Raw genomic sequence first — 15,992 nt, 5'->3', positions numbered from 1 at the left:
AAGGCGTGACTGCTGAAATTGATAGGTGGCGGTATGGGTTATTGGAGAATATTTGTCGTGAAAAAAAGAAGAGCATTGTGAGATCATGCAGCGCGAGAGTTTTTGCGTGACTATCTAAGGTACCTATGCAGTTTGATTGGGAGCACATAGGTGGTACACAGCCCAAAAGCGTCATTACTGAGCTTACCTGTAGCAATACAAACACTTTAAATTGAGCTTCCTCATAGGTACAAGACATGGAAACACCATGGAATTATGTATATCATTCGAAAAGAATGAAATATGGATGGAAAAATCATTTTCTCTAAATTCTCTTTCAATATAAACAGTTTGATGTGCCTCGTTGAAGCCCCTTCTCACGTTCCCCAGCCAACGCCTCCATCATTGTTTACTTACCCCCTACTCACAAGTCCAACTTCCCCCACCCAACTGGAGCCTCTGTCCTCCAAAATCACGACCAATCCCTCAAAACCCTCCAAACCATCCCCGTAGTCAACCCCCTATTCCCAATCGAATCCCCCGTCCTCCCCATCCTGCAAAACCACCCTGCCGGCCACCCCCCATCCTCCCCCCTCTGCAACCCCAACAGTTCCTCAAAATCACCCCTCGCCACCTGCCTCCCCAACCCAACAACCTGGCAAGCCCTCACCCTCATCGCCAGCGCAGCCGCATTCCCCGCAGCTGACACCCTCAACCTTTCCAACAAAGCCCCATTCATATGCTCATCCAACCTCCCCCACAAACCAGGTGAACTCCCCTTGCACTCATTGTAGAACAGCGCAGCAAAATACAAAAACGCCTCTGGGACGTAGTATCTGCTGCCGTGAACATACGCCCTGTTAGCAAGCGAGTTGATGACAAAGTCAACAGTGGGCTTGAGGCGATCGTCGGTTTCAACGGGAGTAGAAGAAAACTTGTTAAAGAACCGAAGGACATTAACGCAGACTACAGGGCAGGTGTGCGGACGGGAAGAGCTAAAGTAGACCTGGATGATACCATCGGCGCTCGTGTTGGCTGCCATGGCGGCCATGGCTTCTGATGGCGGCACCACCGAAGAGAGGTGCTGTTCTGGCAGGCTGAGGTAAGCGATCGACGTGGTATCTGCGTCGGCGGGGAACGTGTTGGTTGTGAGGACTGGTTGGGAGGAGAAGTAATTCCAGAAAGGGGACGAGGTGGTGGCGGGTTTAACTTTTGGGAACGAGCTAGAGGGGCTCTCGTCTAGGAGTAGCTCCACGGCGGAGTCTGGATTGGAAATGGTATCGACCGGTGACGAAGCTGAAGATACCTCAGGTGATGGACGGCTTGGCCAGGTGAGATACACAAGCTCTTCCATTCCCGTGAGCTCCCATAGAAGAAGCTGCGAAAAGTTGTCGCGGAAAGACACGTCCTTCCCTTCGAACTCAGAGAGGTGGTTACCCGCTCGGGACCTCAAGAACCCCTCGGCGCGAATTATAGTGTCGTCAGGCAGTAAGAGGTTCGTAAGAAGACGAACTAACTGCGACCTTTCGGGTCCCAGACGACCGACCACCTCGCCTCTCAAACCGAGACTACGAGCCGCAAAAATGTTCTCAACACGGTCATCAAGGAAAATAGTCCGAGCAGGGTCGATCCCAGTCTCCTTGATCAGGTGCTGGTAGATGCACAAGTCTGGCTTGCGCATTCCCGTGTCGCAGGAAGTAAAGATGCGATCAAAGAGATGCCACGGGAATTGGATCTTTTGAATGCCGATGAAGTGGTCTTTGGCAATATTCGAGAGACCAAGAATCCTAACCTTGGCTTGCCCCGATCTTGTGCGTGCTGCTGCGAGCTTTAGGATCAGATCTGTCATCTCAGCATCAGGGCGGAGTGTCAACTGAGCTTGCTCAAGTGACTCGGCCACTAGCTCTGGTGTGGTCTTTAGCTCGGTAGCCAACAGCTGAGGTCGGGAGTTAACATTGTTCATGTATCTTGAGGGTGAAAGACAATCTACATACCTTGTGTGCCTGCCCCGGCGACAAGAAGCCCCGCTCATAGTCTAGCCAGATGGTGGTATTCATCATGGCGCGGATGGTTTTCTTTGGAAGGGCAGTAACAGTGCTTGCATCCCAATGGAATAACACATCGCCCAAGTCAAATATGATGTTGTCATATTGGCGAGCCATTGTATAGGAGACACGGCAGCGTAGATAGAGGTGATTATGTCAGACCAGAACGATGATTTGGGAGAAAGCAAATCAACCAAGCAGAGTTGTCATGCGACAAACAGCATTCCAGAGCAACGCTGCTCAAGCCATCTTATATACAACCGGGAAGCATCCCATGAGTCGGGAAATAAGCAGGAAGCACACCCCTGAATCCTGATAGTTTGGTTGGGAATGGACAGGGGCTTCTCATCGCTGCAGGAGTCGATCTTCGATTCTGTGCGTCTGTCTCAAGATGCATGACTGACGGATGGTTTATTCCTGCGAGTAATAGAGCGTAGACCTCGGTTTGAGACAAGTCAGGAATTCAAAGCATGTAATGCAGGGGCGTTGTAAGTGCCGAGACTGCGAGGTATCTTTGAGGCGAAACCGATAAGGACACTTAGCTACCAAACTAGTGTTTATGGCATACTCGGTTAAGGTGAAAAATGCGGTTGTCATCGTCTTGTCAAATCGCATCATGGCTACAGCCACAAACGTCAAAGCCGACTGGCCGGTATCTTGCTGCCTGTTGCGATGATAATGTACAACGGGCCTTAGTGCTGAGCAACGGTTTGCCGTTACATTTAGGCCCATAGCTAGCGGGTGGAAAGCGGGCGAGACTGTTCGCTTGCGGTCTTAGGTGGTCTGCTCTGCGACATCGTGGGTTGGTGGGCAGGCGCTAGCCTCCACTAGCGGCGGCTTGTTTTGACTGTATTGAAGGATCACGGTAGCAGGGCAGTCGTGGGGTGACATTGACGCCCCTGAAGAGAAAAAAATGTCAGTAACAAGTTCGAGGCGGTGACAGAATCTGACGGTGTACCTACCTAGATAGGAAGTATGGATGATGCAAAAATCCCAGGATCGGACAATTTGGAGGGCAAAAGGACCAAGAAAGCCAAGAAGTGGAAGTATATGTAAATAGATGATCAATAGTAGGGGAGCGATAAGGTTGTGTCACCGTGTTGTATTTACGCTAGTGGAGAGTGTGCCATGCTGTTGCATGTTATGTTCTTGACAGACTCTGCTGATAGGATCATAGGATCGGTGCCGGTTGATAGATGCCAGTGGAAAGACCCACAGCGGTATGCCTGAGATGTATGCGCCATGCACGGAACACGCAGAATGCATATCAGCAGAAAGCCAAGAAAGGGGTGGTACTGGATTGATCTGTTGGGTATCACCTCATCGTAAATTCACCCACTCGGAGGGGGGTTTCTAAATCTGATCCTTTGAAAGTGGAGGTACCGACCGGGACATGTCCCATTCGGAGAGTTCCTTCCCAGAGACTGGAAAGAGACAAACAAGCTGATCGTTATTTCCCTTTCTCAATTTCTGATGCAAGGACTTCCAGGTTTATAGGAATTGGAAGTCATAGGTTTGAGCAGGCTGAAGTCGAGTTATTATCAATGATAAGCGCTGCATAGCTGACACTAGAGTTGGCTAGCTCTCAATTGCAAGTTGATGTATTCGATAGAATGATTGGCCCAAAGTCCAATTAGGATCTGACAAGGGACGGGACTTGTCTGACCACAGCAAATACTTAGTGTAGTACACTGCCGTTGACCTCCGAATTCCGAAATCTCACGGGCCAAGAAACAAGCCAAAGAGAGCTGAACGGCCCCCCCACTTTTAACCGCGCTCAGTTCACAGAAAAGTGGGGGTCCCACAACGACCTCATATGTTGACTTGTACCACACACACCATCATCTCACCCACCCATTCGGTAAACTGTCTCTGCAGTAGTCATCCGGCTGATGATTACAAACCCGTCTATACCGCTCCGGATGTGTTTACAAACGAAAGCTCTGTAATCGCGTGCAAGGCCTGCTCAATCGTATCATCACTAAACCCAAACCAAGTCAACATACCGAAGAGAACGGCGCCCTTGGTTGGATACCACCCCAGCATATTTTTTATCAAACAAAAGTGGCAGCTTCTTTAGTATTACACATCATTTGGTTTGCGCTTCGGAGGGAGTGATAGCGGCTTGGGGGGCGACTGGTGGTGGAGGTTCACGCCAAGGGACTGAAGAACATCTGGATATCAAGAAATATGTCTGAATTTCCCACACGGCCTGTAGCCCAGCTTGCCGGGTCCAATGGTAGGTAACAAATCATCTTTTGATGACACCCTTCTGTGTACTTACACACAACATTGATCCCCCTTGACTGCATCTCCCTATGGGCTTACATGAGCTGAGCCCTACTTCAAGCCTTGAGCTATCTGACTGTCCACGATGAACAGTTTGAGATCATCGCTGTCTTAGGGCCACTCATCCCCCCCATATTCAATGCTGATTCTCCCTCATCCCCTTCACGAATACCCGCCAACACGCCGATTAGACAGACAGAGACATTCACAACGACCATGACCCGCCTCCCCTTGAAGAAACCACTTACTGACCCCCTCACCAGGCCCCATCCACGCCCTAACCTACTCCTCCCCACCCTCAACCTACATCCTAACCGGCTCCTCCGACCGCTCCATCCGCCTCTACAACCCCACCTCCACCACCCCCTCCCCCCTCCCCAACTCACCCCCCACCGGCCGCCTCATCCAAACCTACACCGGCGCCCACACCTACGAAGTCCTCTCCCTAAGCGTCTCCTCCCTCAACGACCGCTTCGCCTCCTCCGGCGGCGACCGCACCGTCTTCCTCTGGGACGTAACCACCGCCCTCCCCCTCCGCCGCCTCGGCTCAGCCTCCACAGCCCACTCCCACACCGGCCGCGTAAACGCAGTCCTCTTCTCCGGCCACGACGACAGCCTCGTCATATCCGGCGGCCACGACACAACCGTCCGAATCTGGGACGTCAAATCCAACAGCAACAAACCTGTCCAAGTACTGAGCGACGCCAAGGACGCGATCACTTCTCTTGCTGTCCCCCAAAATGGGAACCCAGAGGTCATAACCGGGAGTGTAGACGGCAGAGTGAGGAGTTATGACATTCGTATGGGACGGTGTACCACAGATGTCATTGGCACGCCGGTCACGAGCTTGAGTTTGTCTAAAGATGGAAAAACGGTGCTGGTGGGGGGGTTGGACAGCAAGATGCGGCTGTTTGATCGCCGGGATGGGACTTGCTTAAAGACGTACGAGCACCCGGGTTGGAAAAACACTGAATTAAGAGTGCAGAGTTGTCTTGGTGGGAAGGAGAGGTATGTTGTTGCGGGGGATGAGCTCACTTCCGAGGCGGCGGGGGTGACGGGAACAACCAGTCAGGAGGAGGGCAAGATTTGGGCGTGGGATTTGCTCACTGGAAAGCTGGTCGCCACGGTGACGGTGCCTTGGGGTGGTGATGCCAGTAACAAAAAGGTTACTATCGGGAGAGATGGGAAAGAAAAGGCGAGGAAGAATGTGGTTAGTTGTATCGCGTGGAAGGAAGGGGGTTTTGGGAACCAGTTCTGTGTTGGGGGTACCAGTGGGGTGGTCAACGTGTATGGCGAGCTCTAGAGAGACGTCATTAGCCAGGTTTGGTTGTCGCATCTTCTTTTCTTCTATTTAACCTAGTAAAACATGAACAGTGAAGCCCCTCTCTCACACAACATGCTGTATGCATTTACTTCTTGCATAATTCTTTGTTGCCCTCTACACCAAACCGTGTAGCCTCCCTTCCACTCCTAACGTTACCCCCCTTTTGCGTAGTATGTATATGTAACAGCCTCATTAGAATAGCCAATAAACCAGTCAAAATCCCCGCTTGCGCCAGACACCTGTTTTGTCGCTCAGTCTTTCCCAAATGCCTTCCCCTGTGTGGCGTGTGAGTGCATGATTATAGTCATAATCCAAAATAAAACCCCCGTCCCAGAGAAGCCAAGGATCTCGATGATCAAAATGTATACAGTGCAGCCACGTTATCGTCAGGCTCATCACCCTTGACTGACAAACTTGAACCAGTTTGGTCGGCAGTCCTCTCTATACAAGAACGACTCTCCGTCCGTGAAGCGACCCGTCACACAGCCCTTGCACTTGGGCGAGTTGGGGCAGTTGAAGAAGGGGATATGTTGGTATCCGATATCGCGGAACCTGTCGGTCACTCGTCAGCGTATATCCCACAAAAGCCATTAGAGTGACAACATACCAGTGGATCCTGCTCTTATCCTCAAACAATCCCAGTCCAATGCTATGCACCGGCGCATCACCCCATCTCTCGTAGAAGAAATTCCCAGTCCGGTCCAGGTGGTTGAAGTAATCCTCATACGCCTTGCTCCTCCAGAAGCTCATGTCGGCAATCTCAAAGTTCGACCAGAAGTGGCAAGTCGAGTATCCATTAGCCTTCTTGTTATGGTCTGGCCGGCGGACCTTATCCGTCAGCCAGTCCATGGCGTTGTTTTCGTGAACATACTCGGGGTGCTCGGCAATGAATTTCAGGGTCTCGGGCCACAGAGTAGGGATCGAGTCGGGAGAATCATAAAGATTGATGGTGAAGCCGTAGGTCTTGTTGTTGTCCTGCATGTAGCGGAAGACGTCATAGTCGACATCACAGAAGAAGTGAACCTTGGGCTCCACGCGCCAGTAGTACTGCGTATTGGCCAAGGCAGGGTGGTGATAGAAGAGGCCACTGTTCCAGCGGCACATTTGGTGGTAGGAAATCATGTCGGCGTATTGGACCTTCTTTTCTTTGAGAATCTGGGTGGATTCCTTATAGAGGTCCATGTTGATCCATTCGGGGACAGCCCAGTGTTCCTTCGGGATGAGTTCGTAGCGGCATTCTGCTTTGGTAAGAGCTTGCGTCTTCTTCTTGAATTCTTCGGTGAAAGGGACATCGTTGAAGAAGGTCCAGGGGTAGTTGAACTTGTGGTTCCATGTTCTTTCGAGGTCGCGCATGGAGGAGAGCATGTCGTTGAGCTCCTCATTTCGTACGAGGGCAAGTAGGGTGGCATTGATTCGGGCGGTGCCCGCGGGGCCGGGTGCATATTCCTCGGATGCGTGAACTAAAATGCCTTCTGGCTCTCCCGTTGCTGTTTGATAGCAGTGTCAGCGCGCGATGCCATGGTGTATCGGAAATGGGGTTGGCGTACGGTCTAGGTTTGGATCTCGTTCGAATGACTTGATGATCTCTTTGGCCTTGTGTTTTGGTGGTGATGTCGGCTTCAGGACCTGCCAGATGAAGAAGAACCACATCACCACGGCCGCAAAGCCCAGGACCCTTACGGGGCGAGCAATGGCCATCCTTGCGAATCCGCCGAGGGGTCGGTATGTCGTGGGGTTCTCGTATCGGTGTCAACTGCTGGCGAATACGGCCTTGGAGCCTGTGATGTAATTTCGGTGTTAGAAAGGTCAAAATGGTCGTGACGGCGTGTTTGAAGCGTCGGTCGAGTGTGTCTTTTGTTGGTTGATGGTTGTGACGCCAAACCCGAGCTGCGTCGTTCAAATCAGCCGTTGGCTGGTCCCTTCGGCACGTTGGACTGGGTGGATGGCAATTAAAGCAGCGCCCAGCGCAGTGGAACCAAATGCGGGCCGAAAAATTCACGAAAAGGGGCGGCAGGCGGTTTGATGTCAGCGATAAGCGACGATCAGCTCTTATCTTCGTGGCCCGTGCGTAGGGTTCTTCAAGTCTTCTGGAAGACTTTGACCAGTTGACGATTTTTAACTCTCTTTTGAGTCGAAAAAGATATAAACATCACAAGCCTCGCATTGGAGAGCCTCTGGTCTCTTTTCCATCACGTTACCTCGTGTGGACTTGGAACACAAGGTGTGGTGTTGCAGCATCTCGTGTCGGTTATTCCCAAACCACTTCAGCATGTAACTAGGGTACCGCGTAAAGTGGTCTCCCATTTCGCGTCCCACCCAAGAAAGCTTAAAACAACAAAACATCCCCGGACAGTGAACCAGCGCGGAGCCTGCATCCACCCCTTGACCTTGAGGCGGCATCTGGGTTTTTGAAATCCGTGTTGGCAGAATGCTCCGCTTAGGGAGACCAGACCAGCATGGCTTTTCTCGCGCAACTGGGGGCCTCGACCGATGAACTGGTGGACGCCATCGTTGGGATTCCCGAAGTAAGTTCCACCAAGGCTTGGCTGTGATCTTCAGTTTGACTAACACGACATAAGTCTGATCAAGAGACCCGAGATATTTTTCGGGAGGCTGTTCTCCGTCTTCTTCGCAACCATACTTATCTTAGGACCAATCAGTTTGAGGTCGAAGACAGACTCAAGGGCCTGGAGGAACGTTTCCGTGTCGTTGGAAGGGATGCACTTGCAGATGCTTTTCGCAAGCGACTCGAGGCACTGGAACCGCACCACAACAAATTTACGCCTGATGTCTTCCACTTTCTCCTCGAGCTCGCCGACCAGCCGGCTCAAAAGACTGACCTCACTGCGCTTGACGCGCTCATTGAACCCGAGGAAATACCCCCACCAAAGTTAACATGGAAAGACATTGCCAGAGAAGATGGTTGGGTACAGGAACGAGACATTTGGCTCTTCAACCGCCACGCCCCAGATTCAAGTGACGACGAAGAGGTCGCCGACCTCAGAACGGTCGCTTCCGTTGAATCACTCACATCAGTTTCCTCGGTAGACGACAGAGCACCACGCACAGCATTGGACAGTGCGTTCAAACCCCAAGGAGAAGAGCTGCTGCAACAAGTCAGGGAAGCACTGTCATGGCGAGACGCTTCAACAAAAAATGGAGGAGAACAGCCTGAAAAAGTGACCATATCAACATTGCAGTTGCTCCGAGAGGTGTTGTTTATGCTTAGTGGCTTACCGACAACCTTTTTCGATGCAGACTGTAGCCCAAATCCGCTCTACCAGCTCCAGGGGATTTCAACGGAAGCATCAACCGCTCTCTTTAACTCCTTTGCTGAGTGCGGTCTTAAGCTCGCACCTTTACGAACCTTTTCCAAAAGGAAAGCACAGTCGCCTCTCTTGCAGGTCTTTGAGAGTTCTCTACAAAAGGCCCTGACCTCGCTCGACGGAAAGTTGGCGAGAATTCAAGGCAGATATGTTGCGATTAAGGAGGATATGGTGGTGAGCTTGGTGGGCATCTTGACCGAAGTGCAACCGATTCTGAAACCACTCTATGCGCTCTCGGATATCATCCGCCAGCTTCAGGAGGAAAGCAGCACTCATGGCTTCAGATATCTTGAGCTACTATACGATGCGGTGGGGATGGCTCAGCTCCAAGCGCACCGGGACACCTACCATCTTTTAGGTGGTTTATTTCTCGACTGTTTTCAGGTCTATCTCAAGCCAATTCGCCTGTGGATGGAAGAAGGAAGACTTCTGCCCGGGGACCGAACATTTTTTGTGTCGGAGTCCTCTACCAAGCTTCCGTTGCCTCATATTTGGAAGGGACAGTTCAACATGCTGCGCTCCCCAGAAGGCCACCTGCACGCACCGCGTTTTCTCAAACCTGCTATCCACAGAATATTCACTGCGGGCAAAAGTATTGTGGTGTTGAAAAACATGAAGCGACATGCGGCCGCCAGCAAATACCGAGCAACAGACGAACCCAAGATGGACTTTGCTACTATTTGCCCAGACCACCTGGAGTTCGCCCCCTTTTCGGAGCTCTTCAGCGCCGCCTTTGATGCTTGGATCCAGAGCAAGCACCACACTGCAGCGGCCACTCTTCAAGAGCTACTCTACAACTCTTATGGACTGCTCCAGAGTCTAGACATGCTTGAAGAAGTATACCTCATGTCGGACGGCTCCAAATCCGACGCCTTGGCCTCGGCTGTCTTCAGACACCTCGACAACTTTAGCAGCAGCTGGAAAGATCGTTTTACGTTGACCGAGATTGCTCAGGAGGCTTTCTCGGCATCTATCGACAACTACCGCATCTTTGCCGAAATCGATCCTCGTACCGTTGTTCACAGTGCCATTGCTGGCCGGAGCTCTGTTCGAGTTAACCTTCCCGCTATCCGTCTTGGGTATCGTCTGAACTGGCCAGTGCAGATTGTAGTCACAGAGGAGTCAATACGGGGATATCAGACGATATTCACCTTTTTGCTGCAGGTCCGCAGAGCGATACATGTCTTGAAGCATCCAGTCAAGAATTTCCACCCCCGTGGAAGCCTCGCTGCGACGGGTCCAATGGGGCAATACTACATGCTGCGAACGAAACTCCTCTGGTTCTGCGACGCCATCCTTACCTACTTGACGACACTCGTGCTGGCTCCTAACACAGCAAAACTAAGAGCTAACTTGGGAGATGCGGGGGATGTGGACGACATGATCAAAGCCCATGCCAACTTTGTGAACAGAATCATCCATGAAGCATGCCATGGTGCCAAATTGCAGCCTATTCGGGACTGCATGCTGGACATTTTCAATCTGGCTATCAAGGTTGCAGACGCGCAGAAAGTAGAAATGGCGAGGCTGGAGAAGGAGGAACATGAGATTACAAGGTTATCGGTGATCTCTTCTCCTTACACCTCACCAGTGAAAGCCAAGGCCAAATGTGCGGCATCAACACCGAATCCAAAGAGAAGAAATGACGAAGACGATGACTCGGACAAGGAAAACCAAGGTCTGGAGTGGAAAATCAAACAGAGCGCAAAGGTTAACGAGGGGAAACCGCACCATGTCTTGTTGAAGGAGTATCAAGGTGATTTTGAGAGACACCTGAGGTTCGTTGCTGGGGGGCTCAGAGGCGTGGCGAGGGCCAGCAAGGAACAGGCAGCCGTGAAGTGGGATCTGCTGGCCGAGATGTTGGAGGTTGGGATCAAGGACTGATAGCGTAGTAGTTTCCACCATAGTATACCTACATTGTATCCCCTAGCCATCAACGTCCTCTCTGGTGTGAGACGTGGCACGAAATTTAGTCCACAAACTGCCTATTTGGGCAAGCGTCACACGTAGGCCGTGCCACGGTTGTGTGGCGGCCAAAGCTTTGGTGGGGCTGCTCCGACGATTGAATTGATTGACCGGAGGCCCATGCTCAACTTCGCGGTCCTCCTGGGGGAAAAGCACGACAACGTCCATCAACGCCTCAACAAGCGCATTTCGCGTTCGGCCGACGGCATGCACCATCATCCAAGTCGCATAAATACACCAAACATACAGAGATGTCGAAGCGTCAGGCGTCAGAAGCTCTCGAGGAGCTAGTAGGCTCACCAGCCTCCAAGAAGTCCAGATTCGACGACTACACCAAGAGCCTAACCCCCAGCGCAAACGGAGATGATAACCACACGAACGGACTGCAACGGATAGAAGACGAGGAGGAGGGCGATGATTTTGACGATGAAGTGGAGGAAAAGGCGCCCATCAGACAAGCTGCACCGACAGCAGGCTACGACGACTTGTACCTCGACACCATCGATCGCAACGTCCTCGACTTTGATTTCGAAAAGCTGTGTTCCATCAGCTTGTCTAATATCAACGTATACGCATGCTTAGTATGCGGGAAATACTTCCAAGGCCGTGGCCCAAAGTCACACGCCTATTTCCACGCGCTCGACGAGGACCACCACGTCTACATCAACATGAGCACCCAAAAGGTGTACGTGTTACCCGAAGGATACGAAGTCATGAGCAAGTCCCTCGACGACATCAAATACGTCTCCGATCCACGCTACACCCGACAAGAAGTCGCCGAGTTCGATCGCAAACCTCGCACCTCCCGAACCCTCCTCGGGAAAGAATACACCCCCGGTTTCGTAGGAATGAACAACATCAAAGAAAACGACTACCTCAACGTCATAGTCCAATCCCTCTCCCACGTCTCCCCGCTACGGAATTATTTCCTTCTAGAAGACCTCTCCAAGCGCGACGAGCTCGTCAAACGGACCTCAATTCTCTTCCGCAAAATCTGGAACCCTCGCGCCTTCAAATCCCACGTCTCCCCCCACGAGCTCCTTCAAGAAATCTCCCTCCGCTCCAACAAGCGCTTCACCCTCACGGCCCAATCCGACCCGGTAGAATTCCTATCATGGTATCTCAACAACCTCCACCTCGGCCTAGGCGGCTCAAAGACAAAACCTCATTCCTCCCCCATCCAGCACATCTTTCAGGGAAAGCTAAAAGTAGAATCCCAAGCCATCACCGCCAAAGCCGACGCGAGTGACAGGTTACGGTTTGAAGAGTCTACCCAAGTCCAAACGGACATCTCTCGGTTCTTACTCCTCACCTTGGACCTCCCTCCCGCGCCTTTGTTTCAGGACGAACAAGAAGCCAACATTATTCCTCAAGTCCCACTGTCTTTACTCCTGGCGAAATACAACGGCGTGAAAGCCCAGGAACTCAACGCCCAGCGGAAGCGATACAGACTAATGCACCCCCTCCCGCCGTTCCTCGTTTTTCACGTGAAGCGCTTTTCCAAAAACAAGTTTGTCTCTGAGCGCAACCCGACGATTGTGACGTTTGACGCGAGGAATTTGGATGTCGGGCCGTATGTTGAGCCTGATCCTAGTCACTGCCAGCCGGGGGAGCCGATATGGTATGATTTGGTCGCGAATGTGGTGCACGAGGCGGTGAGGCAGAAGGAGGATGTGGCGGATAGCGCGGTGGGGGAGGAAAAAAAGACGTGGAAGGTACAGCTGAGGGACAAGAGCCGGGAGGGGGAGTGGGTGGTGGCGCAGGATTTGTTTGTGGAGAAGATTAGGGAGGAGCTGCTTTATCTGGGGGAGACGTATTTGCAGGTTTGGGAGAGGAGGGATAGGCCTAGGGTGCAGGGGGGGAGTAATGGGAAGGGGAAGGGGAGGATGGCGTGACTAGGAGTGATGAGGGGGATGGAGAGGTTGGGGTTGAATGGTACGGTGTAGAAGATGATTGATGATACCAGATTACAGTACGGAAACAGTTAAAAAGCTAGGAAAAAGCAGCAAACATGGGAAATATAGCACATAAAAATTGCATAGAGAAATTCAACTCCCAAACACTTTAACATGTGGATGAGAACTAGTACCTGACGGTTATCATCGGCGGTTGACGTACCCGACACCTACTGATAAGACAACAGCATATATTTCCTGTCAGCAATAACACTAGCAGCAACATACATGACGAAGCCCATACTTCAAAATATTTCTTTTCCTGCTTTTGCAAAATCGCTAATCACGCGCTGCACGCCTTGATCCCTCGAAGCATGATGAACCCAGCCCATTCATTCCCCGACAATTTCCCCCGCCCCCTTCCCAAATATCCCAAAAGTCATTTCGCGCATTTCAACCATTGAACCCACAGCATTCACCACCCACCCGCTCTCCCTTTGTCGCCCTGACCGTTTCCTCCCACACACCAGGTGAAAAATCACAGCTTACACCGCCCACACCAATCATCCCTGCCTGCTACTGCTACAAGTCCAAACAGAAGGAGAAAACGGCGAGTTGAGAAAAGTGACTGTCAAAAAACAATGCTTGCTCGATGAAAAAGACAAAACCGGAAATGATGTTGTTACACACAGGACATAGAGATGGTAAAGAGAGAAAGAGAAAACACACACACAACAACGCCTGAAAATCTTTTTTGTCCACGGACGGAATTCTTTTGGGATTTCTCTTCGGTAGGCCATCATAATACGCTAGGATGGGACCCGAGGCCGCGCTCGCTTCGCTACATAAGGTTGCAAAAGGGCTGTACTTATAAGTTCTTCTGCTGTTCGTCATTCGACTGCTGCAGCTGCTGCTGATAATGTTGCTGCTTGTTGTTGCGCTTGTCACCGTGGTGATTGTTCGCCGCCTTCTCCCGCCGGGACTCTTCAATAGCAGTGCGCTGCTGGATGCTGGTGTCGTGGCTCTTGAACTCGATTTTGGTGTCATTTGGCATCGACAGGACTCGGCGCATAGTTTCGCTGTGACGACAGAATAAGTAGGATGCAACAGTGTAGCTTGTCAAGAAATATAAACTTACCGGAGCTTCAGGACCCGCTGTCCACTCGAACGAGTCCAGATGCTGAGGATGTCCTCCCCGTTACGGATGCTCACCACAATACCGCAAACCTCCTCACTGGCCTCGCCGAACTGGTCGCCAATAATGGCAAACAGCAGGTCCTCCCAATAGCGGTCCGCAACGCCCTTCTTGAGGCGCACCACCCACTTGCCACCCGCTTTGTTCTCCTGGTCCTCCCATATTGGCCGGATTCCCTTCTTGAAGAGGTGGTAGTCCGATACCAGCGGCAGCGTTGACGGCCGCTTCAAGTGCCCGTACACGCCGAAGAAGTTCTCGGCTGTATCAACCGAGGCGATTGGGTGCAGAGTGTTCTCATACTCGATAAACCCGTTCGCCTTGGAGATGGGCGGGCGAAACCAGAACACCCAGCTGTCACGCAGCCGGTGGACTGACGCTCTTGACGTCCTGGCAGAGTCAAGCAGGGAGGCGTTGGATGCCACCCGGCCGACAGACTTGCCAGCCAAGCCACCCTCCTTTGCAGATTTCTCCGCACCGGGTGTCTTGACAGCAGCGCCCAAAGACGACTCGAAAGGATTTCCAGTCGCCTTAGGGGTCTTCGCCGAGCCAAAAGAGGCAAAGGCGCCAGATCCTAGGCCGAAGGCATTCGATGCGCCGCCTGTAGGTGACGCCAAGCCGCCTCCTGGCGTGGTTATGGAACTGAAGGGGTTGGTTTTCTGGAGCGAAGAGCTATCACCGCCGATTCGCCTGAAAGAGTTGTTGCGTCCAGAGGGGCTGTCGCCCTGACCGGAGCCGGAAGTAGAGAGGGAGAGCTTGCTCGAACTTGTGATCCAAAAACGTTAGCACGACAGCTCCGGTTGACCCCGCCGAACAGCTTGGACAAAGTGAAGACGATGGAAGAAAAAAAAAAGATACTCACCCGGGGCGGCGACTCCATATGTTCTCCATGGAGAAGATGGAAACCGGTACTAGGGGGAAAGGGGGTGTCTAAAGAGTGTCTACAGCTTGCGAGCAAGCACCAGCCACGCCCTTCAATGATCGACAGCAACCTCTGGTGTAGTTCGGCCTGTGGTGCAACAGACACGAAGGGCAACTATTGGAAGCCCCGAGAGCACAAATTGGTGCAGTGCAAGTGCTCAGATTAAATCGCAGTGACGCTCACAGTGGTGTATTATTCGAACGGGAAGGCGAGCGGAAAGGGAGGTGGGTGATGTCAGGTGTGGGTTGAGGAGGATTAACACGGCGGGCGGCTGTTTCGTCTCGAGGACCTTTGGAGGTGGTGGTGCGGTTTGGTGGTGGGTGGCAGTTGGCGTCAGTGGCGGGATGGATGTCTGGGCGATGTTCTCACGAGAATATCCTATTATTAAGGTATGCGTGAAGGTTGAAGGTTGGGCGGCAGGGTTTTAGAGCATCAGGGAAGCGTGGTGGGATGTCAGAAGCCGTTTTCTCAGTTCTCGAACAATGGTGGAAAAGAACAAATCTTGAGAGAGCCCCCAAAGCAACAGGCAGTGCACTGTGGCGGGTCTTCGCGACGTCTCCACCACATTTTAGTGCCAAAAAAACATGACTGGCCGGCAAAAGCAGCCCACCACCACTTCCACCGTGCCGGGAGCACCAAAACCAGGCCGACCACCAGAACGTTACGGGCGGTGACAGCCGGCACAAAGAACCCCACCAGAACCTCGCCGGTCGAGTCTCGTACAAAGAAAAATTTCGCGCCCCCAATTTTAACATTCTCTTTTCTTCTCTTCCACAAAGACCATCAACTGTGAATACATCACCAACATCACCACGCACTCCATGCTGTTGGCGATCTCAGTTGCCGAGTCGAGATTAACTCTACGAAGCCCTTGTTTAAAACCATCGTCACGAGTGCCCCTTAATTGCGCGGTTCCATGATGCGGTGATGACCTGAAGCACTAGACATTCTCTTTCTCACTTGTCTTTTTACTTGCTGCCACGTAGACCAGATTTGATAACCTTGGATCTCTCATATATATATATATTTGTTACACGCTCGCTCTCGACTTTCAA

General features: G+C 51.9%; 6 protein-coding genes across 6 annotated transcripts; 3 read left to right on the top strand and 3 right to left on the bottom strand.

Moving 5' to 3' along the window:
• Window positions 1-451: 451 nt before the first annotated feature.
• On the bottom strand, window positions 452-3,605 carry QC763_209220 (uncharacterized protein; the record flags this gene model as incomplete). The annotated part of the gene is made up of 3 exons (XM_062909968.1): window positions 2,987-3,605; window positions 1,974-2,923; window positions 452-1,915 (listed from the first exon to the last, which is right to left on the bottom strand). Exons 2-3 carry the CDS (start codon window positions 2,139-2,141, stop codon window positions 452-454), a joined length of 1,632 nt encoding a protein of 543 aa, XP_062768824.1. The 5' UTR covers window positions 2,142-2,923; window positions 2,987-3,605.
• Window positions 3,606-3,815: 210 nt separating this feature from the next.
• Window positions 3,816-5,707, top strand: QC763_209210 (uncharacterized protein). The gene is made up of 2 exons (XM_062909967.1): window positions 3,816-4,263; window positions 4,577-5,707. The coding sequence occupies exons 1-2, from the start codon at window positions 4,215-4,217 to the stop codon at window positions 5,614-5,616; spliced, it is 1,089 nt and encodes a 362-aa protein (XP_062768823.1). The 5' UTR covers window positions 3,816-4,214; the 3' UTR covers window positions 5,617-5,707.
• On the bottom strand, window positions 5,638-7,751 carry KTR4 (putative mannosyltransferase ktr4). Its single transcript, XM_062909966.1, has 3 exons — window positions 7,185-7,751; window positions 6,245-7,124; window positions 5,638-6,189 (listed from the first exon to the last, which is right to left on the bottom strand). Exons 1-3 carry the CDS (start codon window positions 7,333-7,335, stop codon window positions 6,033-6,035), a joined length of 1,188 nt encoding a protein of 395 aa, XP_062768822.1. The 5' UTR covers window positions 7,336-7,751; the 3' UTR covers window positions 5,638-6,032.
• On the top strand, window positions 7,627-10,847 carry QC763_209190 (uncharacterized protein; the record flags this gene model as incomplete). The annotated part of the gene is made up of 2 exons (XM_062909965.1): window positions 7,627-8,162; window positions 8,217-10,847. The coding sequence occupies exons 1-2, from the start codon at window positions 8,094-8,096 to the stop codon at window positions 10,845-10,847; spliced, it is 2,700 nt and encodes an 899-aa protein (XP_062768821.1). The 5' UTR covers window positions 7,627-8,093.
• Window positions 10,848-11,179: 332 nt separating this feature from the next.
• Window positions 11,180-12,823, top strand: ubp10 (Ubiquitin carboxyl-terminal hydrolase 10; the record flags this gene model as incomplete). Its single annotated transcript, XM_062909964.1, has 1 exon — window positions 11,180-12,823. The coding sequence occupies one exon, from the start codon at window positions 11,180-11,182 to the stop codon at window positions 12,821-12,823; it is 1,644 nt and encodes a 547-aa protein (XP_062768820.1).
• Window positions 12,824-13,054: 231 nt separating this feature from the next.
• Window positions 13,055-15,465, bottom strand: QC763_209170 (uncharacterized protein). Its single transcript, XM_062909963.1, has 3 exons — window positions 14,878-15,465; window positions 13,962-14,780; window positions 13,055-13,902 (listed from the first exon to the last, which is right to left on the bottom strand). The coding sequence occupies exons 1-3, from the start codon at window positions 14,904-14,906 to the stop codon at window positions 13,692-13,694; spliced, it is 1,059 nt and encodes a 352-aa protein (XP_062768819.1). The 5' UTR covers window positions 14,907-15,465; the 3' UTR covers window positions 13,055-13,691.
• Window positions 15,466-15,992: the final 527 nt, after the last annotated feature.

This window comes from Podospora pseudopauciseta, assembly GCF_035222475.1.
Source record: "Podospora pseudopauciseta strain CBS 411.78 chromosome 2 map unlocalized CBS411.78m_2, whole genome shotgun sequence".
Taxonomy (NCBI): Eukaryota; Fungi; Ascomycota; class Sordariomycetes; order Sordariales; family Podosporaceae; genus Podospora; species Podospora pseudopauciseta.
This window is presented reverse-complemented; position numbering and strand designations above follow the sequence as displayed.